General features: G+C 43.9%; 1 protein-coding gene across 1 annotated transcript; it reads right to left on the bottom strand.

Annotated features, from left to right (window-relative positions):
- Window positions 1–939: 939 nt before the first annotated feature.
- On the bottom strand, window positions 940–12,926 carry LOC141762279 (cAMP-regulated D2 protein). The gene is made up of 8 exons (XM_074626338.1): window positions 11,984–12,926; window positions 10,631–10,832; window positions 9,649–9,782; window positions 8,381–8,508; window positions 8,046–8,164; window positions 6,827–6,967; window positions 6,161–6,333; window positions 940–2,483 (listed from the first exon to the last, which is right to left on the bottom strand). Exons 1-8 carry the CDS (start codon window positions 12,455–12,457, stop codon window positions 2,031–2,033), a joined length of 1,824 nt encoding a protein of 607 aa, XP_074482439.1. The 5' UTR covers window positions 12,458–12,926; the 3' UTR covers window positions 940–2,030.
- Between the last annotated feature and the right edge of the window lie 377 nt (window positions 12,927–13,303).

The raw sequence follows: 13,303 nt of genomic DNA, 5'->3' as shown, positions 1-13,303 counted from the left end.
TACAAAATATTGATCAGTGCAGCTTTAAAGATTTATTTTATTTGAGACACACATTGGCTGGAGTGACCGAGAGTAACAGACATCTTTACCCAGAATCCAACAGGAAGTCAGAGTGATGCAATAAACCAGGCATAGACAAAAAACGTTGTCCTTGAAGCCTAATGGCCCCTTTCAGGCACAATATGAACAACAGCACGACTGCGCTCTAAAACAATCATTTCCAATGGCGTGCACCGTGCCACGACGGCTTTTCGCTGTGTCGAGCAAAGCGTGGACGCAGCAACGTCAGCGTCGCCGCTCAACGGGCGCTGCTTCAACCAGGTTGAACTTTGGGCGCGGCATGCTGGGATATACACTGAATCCAGCAGCGAGCACAACTCGAACCACGTTGTGTCTGAAAGAGCCATTAATCCCAGTACCCCCATAAATCTACATACTTATAAAAGTACCAATGAAACACCAATATACTTCACTCTGGCTTTACGACCGAGCCCGCTACAGCCTCTTAAAGACAGTAATGTCGGCCCAGATCCCGCAGGTCTCAGAGGGTTTGATAATTATTTTTATGGGTGATGAGATTAAATTTAGGTGTGCTTTAGCTCCCCTAAAAAGAGTCTAAAATCGGCAATAACAATGAAAGGTTTTAATCAAATCCATCTCATACCTTCAGACACAAATTAACCACAAAAGTACATTTCATGTAGGACACAAGCTCTGGGATTCAGACCCAAGTAAAATTTAAAATGACAAACATACGTCACAGTACATTAGTTTCTCCGACACTGTTTGATTTTACTTTAGTACATTTGACAAGTTGGAAACAGAATCTTTCACAGGGCTAAAAATAAGGTTTACACTTATCTTTGGTTGACTCATTTTTATCACTTAGCGCTAATAGACGGCTGGACTCTTACCAGCATTTTCTTTTTGTCTAGCCTCGACCTGTCAATTTATAGTCTCATAGAATTAATCCTCGGAGGATTTGAGAGTTACCTTGCACGGCAGTTGGATTCTTGCGATCGTCGCAAGATCACATCAGGCTTCAAGTAATGAATACGGACCAATCGGCGCCCTGTGAGGGGCTACTGGCTGCTAGGGGCGTGGCTAAGGTGGCTGTGAGACGACACGGAGAAGCGACTAGACGTTCTGGACAAGAACAGTGGCTGGGTTGTGTTTAGAAAGTAACACCCAAGTTGCAAAAAACGTGGGAAAATTCTCGTTGCCTGAGGACCTATCATAACCTGAACCATTCTAGGTTAAAGCCTCACCTTAACTATCTTGCGAGAGTTTCGCAACTTTGGGGTTTACCTTCTAGACACGACCCCTGAAGAGGTTAACGTAGATGCTGCAATGGCATCAGTTACATCAGAACTGGAGAGTATTTCTTCATTGAGAGAAGAGCAAAGAACGTAATGTTTCGCTCTTCTCCCGACTGGCTTCGGCAAGAGTTTGATTGACAGGCGGTTCATCCAATCACCTGCCAAGTATTTTTTTGAAAGTGCCTGCCCCTTTTCCAAACGGTTTCCAATGACCATCTCTGGTTGATTTTGCCTTGCTTGCAAATTTTGATTATGGATTGCTTTTGCACTTTGTGTTTATTCATCAGAAACTAGCTAGCTAGCAACAGACACTGACTGCGTGTTTATCTGACAGCTTACACAAAGATGTTGATCTCAAAACTGAAACTGTAATTTTCCTCTAGACCCTCTCCATTTCTCCGTCTCTACACTTTAATGCTGTAGTGTCATGTAGTTTCAGGATGAGAGTAAGATCAGGTTGAGGATCCTTTCTCACGTTAAAGGGAAGATGGTGGGGCTTTTTTTTCCTACTGGTGACCAACGATTTATTGAAATAATTGCAGCGAGGTAGTGATTCCTAAAAGGTCATATTTAATACTGATGCATATATTTTTGTGAACATTGCAACTTCCTGCTGTAAGATTTTGTGACTTTACATTCTAAGGAAGAAAAGAGAACAGCATGTATTGATACTACCTCGATGCAAAGCAACCCAACAGCTGCCCAGCCTCACTAATAGATGCCCAGATGGTCCCAGAAGTCACAAATATGGTTCCTGGTTTCCACTTGTGCGTGTGAGCGCACTGTCAGGTTCATGACCAGCCAGCTGCTGGTGTCGGAGTAGCGCGGCCAAACGGGCAGACGCTGCTCCCGGCAGAAAGTGGTCTGTTGGGCCCGCGAGGACGGGTCGCCGGTGTGTGCGAAGGCGCCCCAGTAGCACAGCATCCGATTGGACAGCAGCTTCTCTGGCATCGTCAGGGTGAAGTTGGCCACCGAGGCAGAGTCGAAGAGGAAGGGCAGCTCGGCGCCGTGGCAGACGTGCTGGTAGCAGAAAGTCAGACCTGACCACACACGATGGTCTGACGACACGTGGTCGAACACGTACGTCCACACCTCGCTGCCCGATGCTGTGCCGGCACGCGCCGACCTCCTGGACGGACACAGGAAGACGTAGTCGGTGACGATCTGAGGAGAGGGAAGAAAGACAGACAGCTGGTCAGACTATAGATATATCCATCCATCCATCCATCCATCGTCCAGGAGGATCCTGATCAGATGTTGAACCACCTCAACTGGGTCCTTTCGACGTGAATGAGCAGCGTCTCTACTCCGAGCTCCCTCCGGATGTCTGAGCTCCTCAACCTATCTCTAACGCTGGACCCAGCCGCCCCACGGAGGAAGCTCATTTCCACCGCTTGTATCCACGATCTCATTCTTTGCTCCCTCTTCACCACAATAGTCCGGTACAGCGCTCGCGGAACTGCTAACTAATAGACGAACATGCTAAACTAAAATGTGGCTATGGTTAACATTACCAACTAACCTAACTATGCTGCTCAAAACATTGCTACGTAAAGCCTCACAGAGCTGCTAGTGTCAGACAGGAAGCTAAATGAGGCCTACGTTGTCATGTTTTTATGCGTTTCATAGACTCACAGTGTCAGCAGACTAACAGCAATAATGGATTTACATCGGGTGTTCTTTTCCTTCCGCTGTTCCTCTTACAAACACAAATCTCTTCCTCCCTGACATCACAGACTCTTTCCCTTCTTCAACACACTAAACCTCCCACTCATGACCACACTGACTCATTTCTTTGTGTCTGTCGTCTACGGATTTTACTGTTTTTGTGTCACTCACATTATGGGATTTATGTTAATTTGTTATTATCTTTTATTCCTTTATTCTTTCAAGAATGTCTTTTCTCTCATAATTACCTCTGTTGAACGACGTTACATATTCCCTCTTGTTTCTCATTGGCTTATAATCGTGACAACTGAACATTAGTGGCTCAGGCCAGGATCAGTGGGATATATTTTGGTGCTGATCCAGCTCTGGGAGTTTCAGCCATACTGCATGTGTCGATAACTAAACGGCACTGCATTCAGATATTTTATAAAACCTGGGAAATGAAATATAAACGAGCTGCTTTGCAAGTTGAAGAATGGTTCAAGGTTTACGTTTAGTGTATCTTCTGGTTTCTGCAGTGTTTTTTGTAGAAAAGGGGAATGAATAAGACTAATTAGCATCAGACACCTACAAAGAGACGGGCCGGGAGCAGAGCAGCAACAAACTATTGTTCCCCTCTCGGCTAAAAGGACACGAAAAGAAAATGAAGGCAGACCGTCTTTTTCTGCCTGTTACCGGGAAACCAGCGTGTCTTTTTCAGCAACTGCTGCGCCTACACAGCCCCACATGTGAAAACACCTGAAAACAAACAGGCTGGCTAGAGCTGATGGAAAGACATGCACAAACACACACACAGAGATTCACTTGTTCTTATCCTCACAAGCACAAATGTATTAATCGCTAACAAGCACATACTGTACCCGAACACTGGTAGCCTGCCTCGTGCACACACACAGGTAGAAATGAGGTTATGTAATGTGTACCATGTGTCCCTTTTCTCTCTTTCAGCCCTACATCTTTTCTCCTCTCTGTTTGCCCTTTTTCCACTAGGGCTGCACAATTAAATGCATATTAATCACGATTTTGGCTTCCCACAATTAAATGAACATGATCGACTGTGATATTGACGTTTAAAATGCTTCGCTCATTGAAAGATCTGCTGCATAAATCAAGCGCTTCCTAAACTAACAGCTAGAGACACACCATCGATCAGCAGCCGATTGAAGCCAGATCATATCTCATATATCCGATTTTTTGCCGGTCAGACACGTGTGTAGCAGCAACATGATGGTTTTTACGTCGCCGACCAGCGGCACAGTCAGTAACATCTCATACAACATGTCGTCGGTGTGGAAGTTCTTCAGCAATTTCTCACAACTGTAAGTCCAAAATAAGCCATGGAGGAACAACCTTAAAATCATTTGGAACAACTAACTTAAAAGGACTGTTTGTAAGAATCAGAAATTGCTTGTTAACAGCGACACCTGTGGCCGTTAAGTCAACGAAAGTCAGCGTCCTGTTGCTCGCGCTTATGCTCGCTCTACATAGATATGAAGGAGCATTGCATGAATCAATGCTGATCCTAGTGTTGGCTTTTCCTGCCTCAGCCTCCCGACCGTGGCCGGAGGGAACAGGGGAGACGCCGGAGTTTTGGTCGGAGACGATAACGTTTCTCTCTGTGGAGCCCCGTCACTTCACAAGACACGGGAAACCTCTTTTGGTCTGGAGGAGCTGCAGCAGTTACTTCTGCACAAACGTCCACTGAACATTCACTAGATATTAAATACCTGACAAATCTCCCTTTAAGGTACATTTTGAACGGATACAAAATGTGTGCTTAATTTGCGATTAATCGTGAGTAACTATTTTAATCGATTGACCAGCAACCTATCAATTCTACAGAAAGCATCGTGCTGAGCTCTCTGCATCAGCCTCCTCTGTGACAGACTGGTCCCCCGGTCCTCTGGAGAACTGCCCTTTATGAAAAGATGCAAGAGGTGTGTGTGTGTGTGTGTGTGTGTGTGTGTGTGTGTGTGTGTGTGTGTGTGTGTGTGTGTGTGTGAGAGTGCGTGCGTACGTGCGTGCGTGCGTGCGTGCGTGTGTGTGTGTGTAGGGGCAGACTGTGGTTGTGACTCCACAGTCTACCTACTGCACCATGAACTGTGACTGAATACTAAATATGTCCAGGAGTGTCACCTCCTGACCCCCTGTAGCTCCCCGAGGCCGCCGCCGCCACCTTGCACTTTGCATGAGCCTGAAAGAGAACGGCTGCGTCATCATGAGCCGTTCCACCTCTGTATTCTCACAGTGATAAAACTCCAAAGGCCCCTTGTTCATACAAAAATATAGATAAGTGCAGCTTTACACATATATGAACATTTTAATAATTGGTTGCCACTTTATTAGGTACACCTGGCTAAAACAAATGCAGTCTAAAGGCCTTTACAAACCAGGGGTGGTTTTCTTCGTACAATTATTTTGCACGTAAATATATATTTTTTGGCCACTCCAATGTGTGATTAATTTGCGATTAATCGGAATTAAATATTTGAATCGATTGACAGCCCTAGAATTTTTACTTGACAAATTACAGACATGGCAGATTCGCACAGGATTAAGATCACAGACGACCTCCGCAATTATTACAAATCACTAGAGGTTCCCAGTTAATACTAGTCTCCTGTGACTGGGGCTTAAGACAGACCAGTCCAGACTTCATCTGTGATTCCTCGGCTCATCCCTCCTGTCACGGTAGATATTCATGAGTCGCGTCTCAGTGAGAGCAGTCAGGCTGCATCTCAAACAGACAGAAGTCACTGACTCCAGTTGGTCCACATGCTTCACTCATGCAAAGTATGGAGGAGAAATGAAAATAACTGTGGTGTGTTTTTTGGAGTCAGACTTCGAGGGAAAAAACTGGAGTTGCAGCTCCCTCTGTAGGCGAATGATAGGAGCTGTGTTTGAGGAGCCGAGGAGCAGCACTGAATTGTGTACAGTGGTGATAAAGCTGAACTTTTACACAAGGTAACGGACTATATGGACGGCTCTCGAGGTGGACGGCACCCACGGAAACTGACACATCATCCACGACATGTCCAAAACTAACACTAGAGCGTCGTAGTTTGAAGCGTAGGGCTGCTGACTAAGTGTCGGTATTTGACGAGTTATGTGTTGGGACTGTATATCAGCTCCAATGCTGCAAACGAACAGACTGTGAATATTGCTCCTCTTACCTGAGCTAGCATGTCCCTGCGGTCTGCGTCCCTGTACAGGGGCAGGTACTTGTGCAGGACCCGCAGTGCGTGCTGTTTAAAGATGGCCGTGATGTACACGGTGCTCTCCACCGCAGAGACCGGCTTCGTGAAGACACCGTACGCAAAGATCACCCCCTCCTCTGAGGTCGTACCTGTAGGACACAAAACACGTAGACTTCTTACAGTATGTTGACTGCAGCTTTTCCCGTTGTCTGATTGTCATTAGGTGTAAGAATCACCTGTTATGACTGTGGGCAGTTTTACATCGACAAGTAATTAAGGCTTCAGCTTTCACCTTGAGTCACTACTAGGCGGTTTAGTTACCTAGAAAGCATGTACTGTACGTTGCCTTCAGCTTTGTTATGATCTTGGGAAAAAAAATAGTGTTATAACGAGAGCCAGAGGGAGTCCTCCAGAAAGCATACTGCTGAGAGACGGGCCAGAGGTTAGTCTCGAGGCACGGTAACACCAGAATGAACTGATGTTTAATGGTCAGGCTGGTCTCATATATCATTCGTAGCTATACCTACTAAAAGTAATGCAGGTCGGGGTGGATGGGTGGGTTAAAAAACACCAGACTGTAACTGTAATATTTCCCTCCGAAATGTACTGTAATGTGTGTTTGTGTGTGCATGTGTGTCTTACCCAGCAGCACCGGCTTCTCTTTCTGCCAGTGGCCCTTCTGGAAGGCAGTGACAGCTTGCTCTTTTATTAACTCCCCATCGATATACGGACCCCACGTCTCAAACACCTCCAGGAACCTGAACGGGTTCACAATCTTGGAACCTGAGATCAAAGACACGTCGGTTAGATTGAGTCTGATTTTCACAACTAAACAATTAAATGTAGCAAAAATAATATTAAAAAAATAAATGCAGCCATTAATTCATTGATAAAATGTAACATAAATTGATATTTCTGTTTTAATTATTATTATTTTTTATTTACCTTTGTATTAATTCCCTGATTTATTTACTCTTTTGTTTAATTTTCCCTTTTATTTATATTTTTATTAATTTTTATATTTATTTAGTTCTCACTCTGAACGAGCTAAACTTCGGGGAGTTTGGGGAAATAAATAAAGGGGTGAAATACAAAGGGAAAATCGTGCATAAATAAATGCATAAATTTAAAAATAAATGAAAAAATAAATAAATACATTTTGAATTTAATAAAAGTAATAACATAAATAAATAAAAGAGGAAAATAAACAGAAGACTAAATAGATAATGGAAGTAATAGAAAGATAAATAAATAAAGAAGCAAATTAAAACATATTAATTTATGCCACATTTGATCAATTAATGGCTACATTTATTTTTAATATTATTTTGCTATATTTAATGACTTTTATTATTTATCAAGTCATTTATTTATTTATTCACTGCTGTAGCACTAGATCTACAAATCAGATTCTTCAAAGTGAACCTTCCTGGCTAAATAAATGAAGGTACTGTAAATTAAATAAATAAAGTCAGAGCTGAAATGTCTCGTCACCTATGTGTTTTTGTTCCAGATATGTGGGCCTGAAAGGCAGAAAACAGCAGCTGCTGACGTTATCGCAGCGTCGGTGCTACTGATCAATAACCCTGTCAGGTATATTACAGTCATTTGGTGCTGTGAGGCGGTAAAGTCCCTCTAATTGCCCCTTCAGAGGCCCACTATTCCTCAGCTTTTCATGATTTTGTTCTCCAAAATGCCATGGCTCAGGATAAGAATAATGTTTTTCATCATCTTTTTGCAGATAAACATAGTTTATTATATATCCTGCCCTCTTATGTAACTGTGTGGGCAGCCCTCAGCCCTGTTGTTGGCTCTAAATTTGGCGAGCGTAGGCCGGCCGTTTGTGTTTGTGGCGCTTTACTTGTTTTCATCTGGGCGGCCAGCACGGCCTGCGGGGTGAGAGACAGCAGGCAGACGATGTCGCTCACGGAGCAGTTGGTCTGTTTAGCGAAGTCTCTTCCCAGCTTCAGGGCATCGTGTCTGGGAACGAGACGCAGGAATACAAACATGACAGTTCAGCTTGGAGTCGTCTGTTTGAATACAAGAACAGTTCAGGAAAAACACACCTCACCCTGATACTATCTGAGGAAACAAAAGGAAAATGAATACTTTAAGTCCACCGTATTTTGTTTTTACTTCAACCAGGCACAGATCAGACCAGTGAGCAGTACCAGCCCTCACCCGACGGGTCCTCACCTGGTCTTCAGAGGGATGGAGAAGGGCAGACTCTGCAGGACGGCCTGTTTGAACAGAGGCTTGCTGCTCTGGATCATCAGGTGAAGACTCACTGACTGAGCACCTGCACTCTCCCCAAATATCGTCACCTGACAAAAAACACAACAGAGTGGAGAAAACCACTGTTTTAGAGTATAAAGAGATAAAGCTATCACAGAAAATAATCATAACCCCACTTGGGGTGGGTCTTGTATTGGATGACATCTTGTCTTCAACCTTATGGCACAACATTTGCTACTAGGGATGCTAATTTAGACAACTTTTCTTAACCGATAACCGACCCTCATTAACCAATTATTAACCGTTAACCGACAAGACTTCTGCCTCGCATGCAGCGGTGCACCAGCTGCAGTGTATGAACACAACAGACAACTGAGTCTCCAGTTCACCGTCCGGGAGCGCTAACTTAGCAGTCACGATGCTGCGTGTAGTGTCGTGGACATGCAGCCACTTTCCCAGTAAAAGTCTCCACCGCACATTTAATTTAGTTAAGCAGGTTGTCCGCTGTGTGTCTGTCCAGCGTAACAACACTCTGTCTGCCCGAATTAACGATAGCGATTGTCCGACAAACAGTGTGTGTGTTTGTGCTACGTGACCATCTGTAGCTCTGCTGGTAGCTTCATGCTCGCCATTGTCACACATACGACCGTATGTGTGTAACTTCAGCGAATTTCCGACAGACCGTATGTGTGTTGTCGGTGGCGTTATAGCTGTAGCAGACAGTGTGTGTACAGTTTATTTGTCGGTGAATAAATGCTACGAGGCTACAACTCCTCCGCTCAAGCGAGCTATAGACGGGAGCCAACTTCTTGTATCTGTAACGCCAGGCTTCGCCTCTTAAGGTGGACCAGCTTTTCTCCTTTAAGTGACGAGTTTTTCGCCGCTTTTTAATTAATTATTAACATTTCTTTTAATCGTTTTAACCGATAGTGTTTATCGGTTAAAATGCTTAATGTCAGTTAACGGTTAAACTGTTAATTTTTAACATCCCTACTATCCAGTATTTTACAGTAAAAAGCAGCAAGAGAAGTCAGAGAAAATAATCCTAATCTTGTATTGGATGACATATTTTCTTCAACCTTACAGCACATTTGCTACCTGACCAAATCTGTCAAATATTCCTAATTTCTTTACACAAAGGTTTAGATTTTTAGATTTAGAAACAATAATAAATAGAGAAGTTTTTTGATTGAATTTGTTTTGGTCCTCTCCCAACAGTGTGTGCTTGCCTTGCTGGGATCACCTCCAAACACAGCGATGTTCCGTTGGACCCAAAGAAGAGCCGCCTGCTGATCCAAGATCCCATAATTCCCCACCGCCGAGGAGTGAGGGTCTTTTCCCGACAAGAGGAACCCAAAAGCACCTTAAATCAGGCATAAAATCACACGATCAGACGTAATTGACTCCAGCAAGACGTTCATTTCCTCTGAGTTCCAAATTACCGTCCACATATCTCTGCTCGCCATTTTAGATAATGACAGGCACACATTAGCCTTTCTCATACTGTCTCACGCACACACACACACACACACACACACACACACACACACACACACACATACACACACACGCACACACACTCTACAATAAACACACCATTATTTGTACTAATGTCTACCACGAGATGCTCGTTGCCTGTACCAAACCAGCTCCAGCGCTAAAGGTCATCCTTCCTTTATTCCTGCACATCTAGTGCAATTTAGAAAAAGGCCATTAAAGGACACAATACTGGTAAATACCCAGATAAGATTATTATTGCATATTATACATGTTTTTCATAGATTCACATACATATTAATATGCTAGAGCAGGGGTCAGCAACCCTTTACTATCAAAAAAAAGAAATCTGTCTGGAGCCGCAAAACATTTGATCATTGTGATGAAGGTAACACAGTTTATAGTCTAAGTATATAGTATATAAGTCTAATGCAGTGAGGGCCAAAGAGACAATGTACTACGGAGTATTAGGGCAACGTTGAGGGAAAAAACATCTGAGAGTTATAGAATAAAGCCATAACATTATGAGAATAAAGTCAGAACTTAACGAGAAAAAAAGTTGTAATATTCCGAGAAAAAAAGCGAAAGATATGCAGGTTGCTGACTTCGCTCTAGAGTAATGCCATGTATAGTGAATATGTAGGCTAACAATGCTTTCCTCTATGGTAATATATGTTATTCTAATAAAAGTGAAACACCACCAAACTTTCTCACCCAGCCGGTACTCCAGGCTGACAACAACAGTGTGGGTGAAGTTAGTGATGAAGCGTCCGTCGTACAGCGGCTTGGAGGCAGAGCCGGCTATGAAATCTCCTCCGTGAATCCACACCATGACGGGCAGCGGGCTCCCCAGTGGGGAGATGAAGTTCACATCCAGAGGTACAAAGATGTTGAGGTAGAGACAGTCCTCACTGACCTGTTTGGAAGAAATAATCATTCAGTTTTATTTAGTTCTAGGTTGCTATTCTGGCAAGCTACAACGAGGCAGGTTGATATGTGATATTATGATATCCAGAGCATTAATGTAGCAGCAAACAACTGTTGTCTATGTAAAGATATAGAGGAGTAATGTCTACCTGAGTAGAGAATGAAGTCACTCTGTGTGTGTTGTAATCAGAGCGTCTCCGTGCTTTGTTGACATCGTCGGGCATCGTTAGTGCATGTGAGCGTGCTCCACTGGCTAGCTCACGGACGCCGCTCTGCACTGCTCTCATACGGCGGTTACACTGATAACACCGTCGCGAAAGCGTAGCACCCACCCTCCGGTTCCGCCCTCCTCAGGTTAACACTGTTAGCTCCGTCAGCACTGTGGCTAGATGTTGAGTGCCGTGTGGAGGCAATAGATTATGCTTTGAATTTCACATTGAGTGCTCCAGGGATATTTTTGTAGGTCAACCAGGAAGTTAGCATCGCCCTGGTTCCCTCGACCTAAAGCCAACGGGATTTTACAGCTGACATGGTAGATATTCTACAGGCTGAATGGAGCATTTTTAGATTCAAAATATTTAATTTGACTACTTTTAAGCCAGCAAAGAATAAATAAAAGTTTCAGTATTTCCTTCACAATTGGTTCAGATTTTAGAGATGTTTTTGGTGTTTCAGGAGAACTTGGACTCAGTATTTCTAAAATCTAAAATGCAGGGAGAGACGGCTCTGTGCATGTGACATGAGTCGCTCAATGTGGAAGCAAACCAGAAGGAGAGAAACAGTATCGTGGCATAAACTGACTGGATGGGCAACATTTCATTGGAATGAATTTGGGCGCCATCTTGGAGCCCAGAATGCAGTTCTTGTAATACTTCCATGGCTCAGCTCAAATAACTGGTGGCTTTCCAGCTCCATCCACCATCAACTATGCGTCTGCAGTATCTTTGACTTTGAGAAAAAGTTAAATCCCCCAAACTTTAATCTGTCTTCAGAGCACTAGGACCCTTCACTGTTAATGATGGTGATCTATTAAGTGAAACTTGGTCACTGTATGCCAAAATACCAGACATGCTATTACATCCTGAAGTGAAATATTATACAAAAACATGCAAATAAGTGACAAGTTGTGTTGTTCCTTACTCTCCGAGGACACTCAGTGACGGGTCCGCTGCAGACCTGCATGCATGACGCCCTGGGGAAGGAGGCGTCGTAAAGCCCCGGCCGAGGACTCACGGGTCTGGGGGGCTTCCAGCGGTAAGCCCCGACGGGAGGGTCTGCGTACGGTACCCCGTAGAATATATAGGCCTTGTCCACCGTAATCCCCTTGATGCGGCCGTCTTTGGTTAACACCACGGGTCCGGGAGCATCCCGATCGACCGGTTTGACTTTGGTCTGCTCTGTGATGGAGAGGACCTCGGGGCGTCCCGGCTCCTTCGGGGAGTTTAACTCAAAGTCTCTCTTGATGATGAACTGCTCGTCTCCCCCCGGCGGCCCGGGGTAGATACTTCTCAGGAAGCTGACAAGGTCGATGTCATCATCATTTTTCGTCGCCTCTCCAGAGGCCAGCGCTAAACTTAGTGTGCACAGCAGCAGCAAACAGTGCCGGCTCTCCATATTGCGTTAGAATACTCTTATACTTTCCCCCAAGACTCCCTGCTGCTCAGATCATGATTTGACTTGAATATGATCCGGCTGAGGTAGGAAAGTCGCAGCACCCGCAATCCTGAAACTCTCCACAGACTGTGCATACATGTGACTCCAATTTAGCTTTAAGACTTATCAGACAAAAGTGTCTCTGTCCGATCGCTGAGTGGCGTCCAGTAGACCCTGAAAAGCTGGTGATGCAGGACCACTAATAGAAGACAAGTCGTCCCTCCTTTGCTTAATGTAATCACAGAGTCACACGGGATAATACAGCAGGCTCCATGAAGGAATACGTGTTGTTACAGTTCTTATATTCACGTTGATCAGTTACTGATGTTCAATTGAAACATCTATTTGTGAACTTCTAAATTGCAGATGGTGGACTGCATCAGGGTGCACAACGCCACCTACAGGCCTTCTGCACCACAACATGCAGTAGTGATTCTTTATTTCAGGGGTCAGCAACCTTTACTATCAAAAGAGCCATTTTATGCAAAAATAAAAAAAAGAAATTTGTCTGGAGCCGCAAAACATGTGATCAATGTGATGAAGGTAACACAGTTTATAGTCTAAGTATATAGTATATAAGTCTAATGCAGTGAGGGCCAAAGAGACAATGTACTACGGAGTATTAGGGCCACATTGAGGGAAAAAACATCGGAGATTTACAGAATAAAGTCGTAATATTACGAGAATAAAGTCAGAATATTACGAGAAAAAAAGAAACTAACAAGTAAAATTACTACTTTATAATAATGACTTTTTTTCTTGTAAAGTTATGACTTTATTCTCGTAATATTACAACTTTTTTTCTCG

This window comes from Sebastes fasciatus, chromosome 23, assembly GCF_043250625.1.
Source record: "Sebastes fasciatus isolate fSebFas1 chromosome 23, fSebFas1.pri, whole genome shotgun sequence".
Taxonomy (NCBI): domain Eukaryota; kingdom Metazoa; phylum Chordata; class Actinopteri; order Perciformes; family Sebastidae; genus Sebastes; species Sebastes fasciatus.
This window is presented reverse-complemented; position numbering and strand designations above follow the sequence as displayed.